Genomic DNA, 12,951 nt, shown 5'->3' on the forward strand with positions numbered 1-12,951 from the left:
TTGCAGCTGACTAGCAGGGCTCAGGTTGTAGGGCGAAGCAGAATTTTATATTGCTGATGTACAAATCGTGGCATAATAGATTTAAATATTGACTGGAACTTTGTCCCACCTTTTCTTTAAAATGGAGGTTAAAGTCTTCAACAGATTTTAGGAATTTTGTGGAAGATATGATCAGTTTTCATAGAAATGTTATTTACCTTTCCTGTAAGTGTATCAACATTCCTAACTTGACATTTTGAGAGCAATCTTTATTTTTCTGTGCACAAGATAGATCCTTATGTTTGAGTGTTTTCATGTTTCTCTTGTTTTTTTCTGTGAAATTGGTTTTTAAATTTTCCTGTTTTTCAGCAGATTATTTTTAATGAGTCTGAGTGGAGCAATTTGTGAAATATAACTTTGCCTGTTTTGCTACCACTAAAGCCACTCTTTTGAAATCAGGCTATGGATGAAAGCCAGCTGAATGAAGCTGAATGAAGCTGAATGAAGCTGAACATCAGCAAGATGGGCTGTGGCAGGGAAGAAAAGACGTCAGGGAAAGCACAGCCTACTTTTGGTTGAGAGTTGCTTTATTCAAGTTGTAGCTGAGGGACTGCATTATAAACATCTTTTTTTTGAATACTAGAAAAGGTCCTTTGTGAACACTTTACCTCAATTATCCATTTGTCTCCTTTTTAATAAAAGTTTTAATTGCTTCCTTTGTACTTAACATTGTAATTTCTAGATGTTCCAATGAAGATTGTTATATTGCTCCGGTGAGGGCTCCAGCAAAAATAAATAATTAATGGAAAAGCACAATTACTAATTTCCACACATTACTAGAAGCTGAGGAAAACAAGTGAAAAAGGAATGCAAAGGACTGTAGTGAAAGATGTGTCCCAAAAAAGAGAGCGCTATCTTTCACTTGTCCATCTTTCGTGGCTTCAGACTGGACGCGTTCCACAACCAGTAGTGCAGTTTGGAAAACTATCAGAGCAAGTTCACAGGTTCAACATCGGTGGTCTCTCCTGATGTCAGTAAGCTGATGGGCAGTCCATCATGACATACTTTTGCCGCTTCATAACGTGAGTCTGAATCCTTTAGATGGTCATAAAAGGTTCTTCCGACTGAAGTAAATGTCCCTTTGCCAAACTTTTGAGCTACGTGTTTATCACAGTGAGCAAAAATAGTTCAGTTCATATGGCTCTTAACTAAGTGACTCTTGCAGGGCCCTTGACAGAAGTGTGTGGTTTCCCTGAGAGCAGATGTAGGCTCACACATGCTTTGCATGGTACACTCCTGGCCTGACACTGAAGCTCATGTGATCTTAACATAAATGTGATTGTATTTTATTTTTTTCCCCACTTTAACAATTGAATTCTGTGTTCCCTAACTTTGTCATTGTGTTCTGAACACTTGTTTTCCTTCTAAACACGGGTGAAGCCTGCTCCAGGAAATAGGATTACTAGATACTGAGACTTGCAGTGCTCCACAGAGCTCAGCATTGTCCCAGTGGGACCATCTGCAAGTTCAGTTGCAGAAGGACAATGACTATGTGTTACTTCCTATATGTTTTTTAAATCTCAGAGTTGGAACACCTCTGTGTAAGCTTATTAGATTTCTTTTCCTAGCATAATATCTATAATATCTATACTATCTACCACGCTACCACAAAAACAACAAAAAAGAGGGTTGTGGCAAAATTAAATAATGTCTTGTCATTCTTAATTTACCCTGATGTGCATATGTGCTTTAATATGATACTTAATTAAACAGCATCTTGAAATTGAGCATTGCTTTACAATTTTGAAATTTTATGTACTTTGGTATTTTTATTGTCTATGGATGTACACTTTAAAATTAAGCTATTACATAGTTTTGAATGGAAAAAATACAGCTTTTTAATGGAAATCAGAATTCTGAAGGCTGATATTTAAATGAATGTATGGTAAAATACATACATTGAAAATAGATCCTAAAATGGTGTAAAATCTTATTTCTGCTGGTATTTTTCTTTTTTTATCAGTAGTTTCAGTTTGCATATACTCTCCAGACTAATTTTAGTTTTTTTAATCTTAACTTGATTTAAGACCAAGGCGCGTATTTCTTGTTATTTGTAAAATTTTTTGGTTTTAGCCTTTTAATCTGCAACTATCATGATGGCTGTGAAAATATTCCAGGATGTTTTGTGCTGTGGTATCTCTTCTTCTTGGGTGGTTACTTTAGTATATTTTGATTTGTGCTGGTCCACACAAATTACAGTGTTGTCTCAAAATAAACTGTGCCTTTTATTTCCTAGTGATACAACACTATACTTCAGCTGAGCTATAGCTGAAGGCTCTAGGTGAAAAGATTACCTTCTTAACCATTTATCTTTTAAAAGGCTCTGGTCAGTGTTGGTGGGCTGAAGACTTACCTACCTCTACCTCCTTTTTTTTAAATTATTTTTTAAAATTTCTCTGCAAAGACAGGTGATGCTTTGATTTAGTCAGCAGTAATATTATCCAGGACCTTCCTGCTTATCTGTCAGCTGCTGACACTTTCTGAGCAAAGCAGTCTGCAGGATGCAGTCTGGGTTTGAAAGAGCGCAAGTGTGGGGCAGGACCTTTCTCTAGAGAAGAAGGGAGCTCCAGGCTTAAAACTTCTGTTTCTATTTGCTGGGATCCATCATAACCAAATTTTTAGGTTCTAAAGGCATGTGGTAAGGTTTCATTTGTAGATGATGGTGATTCCCTGTTCTTTGCCATTATTATTTGATACTGAACAGAGTACTGTAAACAAGATTTTCTGTCTCTTGCTGCAGGTTGGTCTTTGTGTATTCTTTTTCTGCAATGTGCTTTAAAAAAAAAAAAAGTAGTACATTTTTGTCTTCCTTCCAGTTTCTCAGGGAAAACAGTATTTTTCTCTCTAAACCAGGAAGAAGATCTCCCTCCCTCCCTCAGCTGCCTTCAGCCTCTGGCTTCGTCACTTACCAAGCCTTGAAAAAGCTACCTTATATCTTTTAGACCAGCTGGTTACCATTCAGTTCAATTCATTGGAAGAAGTGGCTTGTGTCATAAAAGACTCCTTACTGGTATGTGCAACATGTAGTACATTTGATAGTGCTTGTTCATGCTTCAGAAGTGACAGAGAGTTTTCAAATACGTCAGCATATTTGAGGGAAGTGGCTGTCATGTGGCATATAACTTGCTAATGCAAAGGCAAATGTTGAGTCTTGCGAATGTCACTAAGTTTTTAGTTTTTACACTGAATTGTTGCAGAGAAAAAAGATTTTATCCAGTAATGAAGAATGGATGAAGAGAAGAGAACCTGACTGGTGGGGGTGCTGAGTACCTGCCTCTGTCTTAAAAAATCATAAACTTTGGCCAGGGAAGATTTGAATCTGCTTTTACTTCAATCTCTGTGCCCTTGGCAGTTTAGCAGTTTAAACAATTGAAATTCCTTTTAGATTATTTTATTATGGACTGCTTAGTTACTTGGTTTTGTTTGCAAACTTGAACAAAATTCTTAATACAAAACATTTGCTAAACTGTAATTAAAGTTTGTTTTCAAATGCTGTGTTATGCAGCGCACCAAAAATGTTTCCTATGAGAAAATGACTCAATACCTTTTGCAAAATAATGAGCTAGTTTGCAACACTAGATGTGAGCTTAATTGTTAATTACAGTGTGAAATAGCATGTGTGCTATGTCCTTAAATTATGTATTTCATAAAATGGATAGAACTAAAAAATGGCATGTGGTATCTTATTTTCAGCCTACGAAACTGCTTACAGAGTATGTATTCTAGATAGGAAAAGAATGATACCTTTAAATAGTCTTCCTTTTAAATTAAATCTGCAAATTTCTATTTTAGGGACCCATTATAATACTTGCAAATCTCACAAATGCTTGGCATCCACAGCACTTCATACATCATCTGGGGATCTAGGTATTCCAGAAGACAAGGCTATATACAAAGCCTGCGCCTAATGTTTCTGTATCAGATACACTGTGAGTTGAATACAGTATATGGTACCACATGTGGATGAGGAAAAGAAGAAAAATCTAGGTTATATATAAAAGGAAGTAAAATCTTTGTTTTAATTATTGGTTTATTATTGTTTATTAACAATGTTCGTATTTACCTTGTCTTCACATCCTGATTCCTGAAAAGAATGGAACATTACTCTGCCAGCACACTTAGGTTGTCCTTACTTGCCTCTGCTCCAAAGACTTTGTGCTTTCAAAATAAGATATTCACAGAGTGGGAAGACCAGTGCAGCAGCTTTGAATGCTGGTTTAGAGAGGACATCCTGTGGACAAGGCGCGCAATGAATGCAGGCATAAAGAGAGCAGTTGGAAGATGGATATTGCTGATTGATAGGCATTGATAAGAGGGAGGGTGCATAAAATGGGAGATGGCATTCTGATTAAAAACAGGATGAGAAGCTTGAGAGAGGCAGTATAGAAGGAATAGATTTGATCCAGAAATTGCATTCTACAACACCTCATGATATTTTGTACAACTTGTACGTGGTACTATAAAGACACTTGTCTAACATTAGATCAGTCAGCACTTTGAATCCAACAGCATGATTAATTTAGCCTGCCTGAAAGATATTTGAATATTTATTTAGGAATGTGAGTATGCAGTTTTTGGCAGCTGGATTATGGTATTTGTAGGATGTGACCTCTGTTTGCCTCATGGATACGGTAATAAAAAGTTGAATCATGAGACAGAACTTGATTGATACTTTTTTTCTATTTCTAAGAAAACCTGTAGAGTACAAATAGGCAGAAATATGTCAGTGATTTGATTATAGTATATGATAAGAAGGAAATTTCAATAAGCTCTTTCATAATTGCATTATCAGTCATTTATCTAAATAAAATACTTTGATACAGTAACCAAACTGTACATAAACCTCATAGAGATCTATCGTACCCAGATAGTTTAAACTACTGTACTTATATTATGAAATATTTATTATCTCATATTTTAATTCCAAGAGTAATTGTAGTGTGATGGTCCACTAACTTGTGTTTTATATGGTATGCTATTAGCTTTGTGGTTTGGGGGCTAAACTGGAATTAATATTAGAAATTCTGTAATTATTCAGAAGTAATAAAAACCAGTGAAGTGACCATCACAAATGCTCTTTTAGCTTCTTCAGAATTTGGTGGGTGAGTGGATGTCTTCCTTTCTGAAGTAACTTTAAGGTTTGTATGTGTGCGTTAACAACTAAAGTTTAAATAAATACACATATTGGAATTTTATGCTTTACCAGAAATGCATAGAGAGATGTATATTTAAACAGACTTTTAAAGCACATGTATGTAAAAAGACATGTGAATGAATCAGTGTCAACTATCTAAGTGTTCAGTTCTTAGATAGCTTTGCAAAGTAGTTTTATTTCTTTCCGAGTTTTGCTGCAAGAAAAGTGCAAAAGGCTGAGAAGGCTTAAAATTTGTCGACATCTCCTTTATAAACCACCTGTTATTGCTGTGCTTTGTTTTTCCACTTGTCAGCTTTCCCAAGTCTAGCCCAGCATCGAAAATATATTGCACTCTGCAGTTAAAGCTCTAGCTGTGGGGTGTCGCTTGCTGTTATTTTTCCTGCAGCATTACAGAGCAAATACAGTTTTAGTGGGGGATATGGTGACTCTTGTAGTGCCTGACAGGACACCAAGCCAGAGACTGCTCTGGTTTCCATGCCCTTGCACTGCCCTCTTGCTGTGCCTTATCCCCAGGTTTTGAGTCTAGCTGGATCTGCACTCACCTTTCATTGGGAGCTGTGCCAATGAAACAGGCATTAACGAGGGAGAAAGGAGGAAGGATAGAGAGAGAAAATGAGAAGCTTTTTTTCTTGTTGCTATACATTCCAGCTAAGTTACAATTAGTTCCCACAGTACTGCCTGTCTTCAAAACCTGTATTGTTAAGGTAAAATTTTTGAAATAGTGCACACTAATTTATTCATAATGTTGATGAATTCAGGAGCTTTTTAAACCTCTGTAAGAAGATGTTTGTGCTTTCAAAATAAGTGTGTGCTTATTTTGAAAATAAAATACATTTGGCACTTGGTATAAGAAAAAAATAAGTGACATTTCCTATTTTTAATTGGTAAACATAAGATTCAGGAATACAGGTAAATATACAATTTAGAAATACAGACAACATTTGAGATACAGCAGTGTAATAGTTTCTTAAAGCTAGGTGTGTTGAACTGTGGAAGTGTTGTGTCCAATTAATTGCATGTGAGTCTGAAAGTCAAGAGAACTGGTATTTGTGGTGTTATCACCTCAAATCTGTTGCTGTGTGATCTTGGGCACAATTTGTTTCCCTATGCTTACTCTTAGTTGCGGTTGTTACAGAGCATTCTATGGTGTGAATAAAACGCAGTGTATAATTATTAGTCTGTTCCTCTTTGTGCCATTTACTTGCTTCCTGTAGATACAAATGTATTTTTCTTCTTTCTTTATTCAGTTCTGGCTTTGTATTATAAATGAGTTGTTTAGGATTCTTCTTTCTGATAACACAGATACAAAAGTAGTGTAGTTCTATAGAACTTGTGTATGTAATACTTTATGTTATGGTATTTTTCCTATTGTATTTCTTTCAAATATCCCAGTGGTTTTGTGTTTGGTTTTTTTTTTCTGAAGAGGCACACATTCTTAAAATATGTAATCATAGTATCACACATGCAGCTCCAGTTCCCTGTGTTTGGATCTTTTTGGTTTAGTGTGTGTTGTGCTGTATGTATTGTGCATGTTTTAAAAGTGATGGAACAAGCTCCTGGTAGGCAGTATGTTTGGTTTTCTGAGCTTTCTGTGAAAAATATTGCATAGTCGCAGGCAAGGTTATTGAAATGTAAAATGCCTTTTTATTTTGAAAAAATAAGGAGATAATATCAACAACATGAAAACCCTATGAGAATCCCTCCTGAAATTGTTAATCCCTCCCAAACCCCTGAATTGCTGTGGGCTGCAGCAGTATTGTGCTGCCTTCTCTTGGTCCTTACTACACATCAGGCACATCTTCAGATTGCCTTGGAGACTTTTGTGCTATGATAGCATTCTTACTTTGAGTGCTTGCAAATTAATTCAATGCCATCCATTGATCAAAATCTTGTGGAATTAGACTAACAGTGGGGTTTGGGGTTGAGGGGTTTTTTGTTTTCCCTTTTGAATACCAGTGATGAAATCCATATTGATTTCAGTAGTGTAGATTAAATACTAGGAGCTATTAACTGTGGTTTCTTGTAGTGAGTACTGTAGACTGCTGCTGTCTGGCAGGAAAGGGTGGAGAGTCTTTAGTTGTTGCATACAGCCATTTATTTTGGTCTTGTTCAAAAGAGCTATGATTTGATCTTGATATGTGTGGCAACGTGCTGATGGACCCTTTCTAGTTTATATTCAACCTGTCTTAACCAATGGTGGGTTGGTATGTCATCACAGAAGTATGTGTGCAAAGGTATGTAGGGTGTCTGAAAAGACTGGAGAAATGGCTGAATTCACCCATTCAGCCCACAGGACTGAAAAACATTCTTCTCACTTTCCAGTGTTTTCACAGAATTGCAGAATGGTTGGGGTTGGAAGGCACCTCGGGAGATCGTCTAGTCCAAGACTTCCCTTAGGAAAAAAAAAAAAAGATGAACGTGTCTCTTTTGTCTCATCCAGCCAGTCTGTCTTCTCCTCTAGCAGTGGAAGTTTGGAGACAGCCTTGCAACAAGCTGCATGCTGCTCTCCACGCGTCCACACAGCCGGCTGTAAATACTCTCGAACACTAGATGGCACACCTTCAACAGGACAAGTTAGCTACAGCCGTCTGACAGCGAGAAAGGGTGGTACAACGTGAAAATGAGGTGCCAGCTAATATTTCCAGTATGGCAAAGACAACTGTGAGAAACAAGGAGCCTTTCTACACTGTTTGTGTTAAAGGTTGTCTCTCTATTTTCTGAGGTTATCATACAAAGTCCTCATTCTGCCTGTGTGCAATTAAAAAGAAAAAAAATTCTATCCTACTTGGTACCTTTTAGCTTGAAACAAATGCATAAAAGTTTTCTTTGGAATAGTGCGTCAGGCACTTAAAGCTGTTACAGTAAATGCCATTTATAAATGCTATTCCTTCCATGCATCCTGAAGTTTATAGAATGCATTTTATTAAACATGCATTATTCTAGATTGTTCAAGAACTAAATTCTTATCAGCTCTTCAGGTGCTAACTTCAGAAACACAAAGCATGAATTTGTTTTTTAACTTAGGCAAATACACTTTGGGGAATGTGTAAGTAGTTTTTTATTCTTGGTGCTGTATAAAAGCCTAATAAATCTTAGAATTTAAGAATATACAATTAGAAAGTAGTGTGTCTAGTAGTGCATGTTTAATATATCTACCTTCTTAAAACAGTCTGTTGTGTGGTAGCATGATAAAAAGCTTCACTAGTTTAAAAAAAAACCACCACATTTTGATGCACTGAGATATTTAGCTTGTACTAACAATTCTGAAATTCACAGAGGAAGATAATCCTGTGAAAAAAATGACTTGGACAAAAATGTGTACAGTAGTATTAAAGACAAAGGCGATAAATTTAATTTCTGGAATTTGATTTTGAACATGTAGCAAGAATCTCAAAGCACATCCAAAAGGGATTGTCTGTGAAGAGGAGAGAAAAGCTTTTTGTAAATCTGCTCCCTGTCTCTTGCCTCTAGCAAGTGCATGCAACAACCTGTTCTTACTATCTGTCTCCTTTAGTATATATAGTTATCATTGTCATAAACGGTTTGGGATCCCAGGTGTTTGCATTTATCAGCTGTTTAGCCTGCTTGGTATCACTGTGGATCTCTTTCCATGACTTTGACGTAGTCATTTTGAAGAACCTAATCCTGAGAAAATCTGAGGGTTTAGTAAGAGTTGATCTGAGATTTGCATTTTAATAATTGCAGTGTAATAACACCCATGAGTTAAGCTGTAAATTATACGGTGGCAGTTGTTTGAGTTGTTTCTGATTAATGACTAATTTTCTTTCATTTATTTATCAACAGCCACAAGCAGCAAGCCATCCTGCCATTTTCAGAATTGTTAATGAAATTTTCAAGTAAGTTTTGAAATTATAGTGGGAAGCGTTTCAAATGATCAGCTTAAACATTGAGGTTTTCTTCATGAGAAGAAGGAGTATTATAATCTGGGATGTACTATAATTTCAGGATGTCTTTTTCTTTACCTGTATGCCTTAGTGTCCCTTTCTGTGTAATATAATGCAAATAATGAAAAATGTTAAAAATCTTGTGAACTTTACATAAAAGTTACATTATAATAATAATTGATACAGTTGACTACCTTGTATTTTAGCCTTTAAAATTTATAAGTTATTCTGTACTTCAGTAGAGATTTGTGGTTGAAATATGATTTTGAGGTAAAAATTATAAATGCTGAAATGGCTTGGCCCATGCCAGCATGAAGATGGAATTTAGCTAAAACATTTGCACTTACCAGTGTAGCCTCTTTTACATTATGTTAATAGTCTTCAGGATTTATATCAGATATGCTCTTGATGTCATTAAAGTATTGATCTGCCTGTTAATAATGACTTTGGGTTTGAATGCATTATTTTGAAGCAATATATACTGCTTACCACATGGGGGCTTCCAGTCCTTTGTACTCAGTTTTCAGTGGCTTTTTGTCTTCACTTCACTTGACTTACTATTTTATCATTCTTTTTAAGTAGATCTACTGCTGGGGTTATCAGTATTAAAGTTTTGATACAACAGTAATGTATTTAGTGAATGACATCCTTTGTTCATCAAGTGTTTTCCATCTTAAGAAAAAAGGGCTCCCAGGTGTGCATGTTTGGGGGCATTTGTGTATTTCTTTGCATGTTTAGGTTAGTGCAGGCACTAACAGAAGAGTCTTCGCTGTAGAAGCTGTGTGTATGGTGAGAGTGGAACAACTCGGCAGCTATTGGCATGGCAGTCCTTTCTTTTGCTGTGGTCCAGTGTCTGAGCACAGCTAGCATTTTCTGAATAGTTGAGACCCATCACTTTCCCAAGGCAAAACGCACTTGAAAATTGATGTGACTTCAACAGACCTGTACTAATGTCTCAGGCTGGAGGCTATATATTGTAATGGTATAGGGAGACAAAGTTTGTTCAAGTTTCTTGGCTTATTTAGGGTCACGGTATACAGAATATTTTCTAAAAATAACATGAGACTACATAACTATTTTGCACTCTTTCCATTTGGTAGACAGTAGAAATGGATGAAATGCAGTTTCTTAGACAATGCAGGACTTTGTCCAGCAGGGTGTTTCCTAATAAAACTTTGCACTTGTATTAATGTTCCAAATCATCTTAGAAATTCATGGTGTTTTCCTGTTGCTCAGCCTACATTTCTGTTCCCTTGTTTGCTTTCAATTGTTTCTACTTAGTATGCTTGTTCCTCTGCATTGTTGGTATTAAACCATTGATATAAAGTACTGTGTTTCCGGTCCTCTTTGGTATTACATGAAACTGTGTATGTTAGCTGGCTTTTGTACACCAATTGGTTTCTGCAGCTTTGTGTTCATTTTTGTTGTATTTCTCTGACATCCTTCCAACTATTATCAAGTGGTGTGCAGACATTAAGATGCTGTTCCAGATTTAGTCACATATGAGATTTTAGAGAGCTGCTGATAAAGAACTTGGACTTCATTGCTTGGAAACTGTGTTATGTTTCTACAGCTGGCACAAAATTCCTTTTATTTTGGGAGTTAATATTCTGTTAGAAGTACAGATCTAAGCATTGTGTCTCTTTCAGAAGTAACTTTTCCTGCCATTTGCATGCTTTTTATTGAGGTTGATTGTGCTAAATTGTTTTATCTCAGGGATACGAACTTGTGGTTTTACTTCCCAAGTGGAAACTTATTTTGTTGCTATGTGCGGCTATACAGAAGTCCATACACCTAGACTGTCCTGATTTTCTGTGTACTATTTCTTGTGTTTATATTAGTGATTATATTTGCTTGTAGTTTTGTGAAGTTTCGCTGTTACAGTAAGATGTTAGCTGTTCTTATCTCTTAGATCATTACAGAAAGAATGAAACAATTCTGTAATAAAAAACTTATATCTAAAGGCAGCTTACTTTTGAACATATTTTCTCCTTACTATGATATGTCTTTCAAATAAGAGAATGAAAATTACACTTTGTTGCCCATGTGTTTTTCTGCTCCATTTGCTCAAGGTTACATTATGCCCTATGGAAGGCCAGTTAAAGCATTCACCTTCCTGAACCTCCAGAGTGGATTTTATGATTTCACTGTTGAAAGCACATTGAAATGCATTGGTTCCTAATTAAATCTGTAGCAATTACTGATCTAAAGTATGCCTTTGGTATACACTCATTTCTCTTTGTGCTGCTGATTCATTTCTTAGTGATCACTAAGGAGTCACAGCGATTGAACAGCAGCTGTATTATTTAATATTTAAGTTCAGTCTCCTTGTGTAGTTTTTTAAATATGTAACTTTTAAATTTGAGCAACAACTTTTGTTTGTTTCCCTGGCTCCAGTAGGAGTATTATATTTAACAGTCAAGATGTTGGGATTTTTTTTCCTTCTTTTCCTCCAGGCACCATATCCCAGGAGATTGTACTAGATTATACTTTCTCTCTAATTTGAGATGGCCTATGGGATACAGTCCCACAAAGCACTAAAGTATGCTTAACTGTAGGCATGCGAATAGTAGCTCTGAACCCAGTAAGACTGTTCAGATGCCAAATTTGCCTAATAAAGTTGTTGTAGTCTCTTTTTTAATTTTATACCTTTTCCCCCTTATTGGTAGGGTGAATTATGTGTGTCTGCATGTATATGGTATATACTTACTAAATCTAGTTTATTTGTACGAGTTGCATATGTTTTTTTAAAGTAAAAATAAAATTTTAAAAGCCTGCAAAGTTAGTATTACTGTCAGTTTCCACACTGGCATAATGAGCTCAGACACAGCTTGAATCTACATCATACAACAAATGTACCTTTTTTTTCTTCATTTCAATTAACAGTGGTGTGACGGCCAGACTAATTATCTGATCTGTTGTAATCTAACTTTTCACTGCTTAGGAATGCACTGCTGGAAACTGATGGAACTCCAGAAGTTATGACCATAATACAGGTGTTTACACAGCTCTTCCTTCAGGCTCATCAGAATGAAAACAAGGTTAGTCAAGATCGATTTCTTGATGTTTCTTTTCAGTGAGAAGATATGAAATTTCACAAGAAAAGAACAACTGTACAGTTAAGGATGGTGACTGAATATAATGAGCTAAATAATAGCATGTCTCTAGAGCTGTTATATACATGCCAAAGTTCAGTTTAAACATTTTCACCTGTGAATACAATTATAGTGTAAAACCAATATGTAAGACCAATTTACCTAACTTTACCCTGGAGTAATCCTGCAACCTGAACTGTGGTTTTCACAGGGGCAGTTCCCTGGTGCTGAAGTTTCTGCCTGTATAATGAACATGGTCATGATCATCCATTTTTGATAGAAAGGACGAAAAACTTTAGATGCATTTGTCTTTTGCAGTAGCAGGGTTTCTGATAATAAATGAAACAGAGATAGTAACCCCATTCCCCCAAATAATAATAAGTAGGATACCAAATAGTCAGATTTGTCTGTTCAGAAGGTAGAAGACACAGAATACATAGTGGTTTCAGTTTCTGGTCTTAAACGGTGGCCACTCTGAATTTTTTCTCAGTCTAAAGTTTCAAATTTCCCTGCCTAGTGTCTCTTCTGCACAGATTTTTATACAGGTCTTACTGAACTGAATTAAGTAGAATTACTTTTGCATGTATTAATTTAAACAAGAGCAGGATCAGTTTCTCATTTTTAAATTTCAAACTGGAGATATGAAAAAGTCTTGTTTATAGGTTGCAAACTTCTTTTCTGGTTCCCAAATCACACTGTCATTTCACATCCTGACCTTTTTGTTTGGTTGTTTAACTCCAATTCATATGGTGTAAGT

At 36.0% G+C, this 12,951-nt stretch overlaps 1 protein-coding gene across 1 annotated transcript in view; it reads left to right on the forward strand.

Annotated features, from left to right (window-relative positions):
• The window catches only part of FANCC (FA complementation group C), a 73,624-nt gene that overhangs the window by 43,623 nt on the left and 17,050 nt on the right, over positions 1-12,951 (forward strand). The window contains exons 7-9 of the mRNA XM_052778766.1: positions 2,893-3,049; positions 8,999-9,051; positions 12,044-12,140. Of these exons, the coding sequence (XP_052634726.1) occupies positions 2,893-3,049; positions 8,999-9,051; positions 12,044-12,140 (307 nt within the window). The remainder of the gene's footprint in view (positions 1-2,892; positions 3,050-8,998; positions 9,052-12,043; positions 12,141-12,951) is intronic.

The sequence above is a fragment of the Harpia harpyja genome, chromosome Z (assembly GCF_026419915.1).
Source record: "Harpia harpyja isolate bHarHar1 chromosome Z, bHarHar1 primary haplotype, whole genome shotgun sequence".
NCBI classification, from domain to species: domain Eukaryota; kingdom Metazoa; phylum Chordata; class Aves; order Accipitriformes; family Accipitridae; genus Harpia; species Harpia harpyja.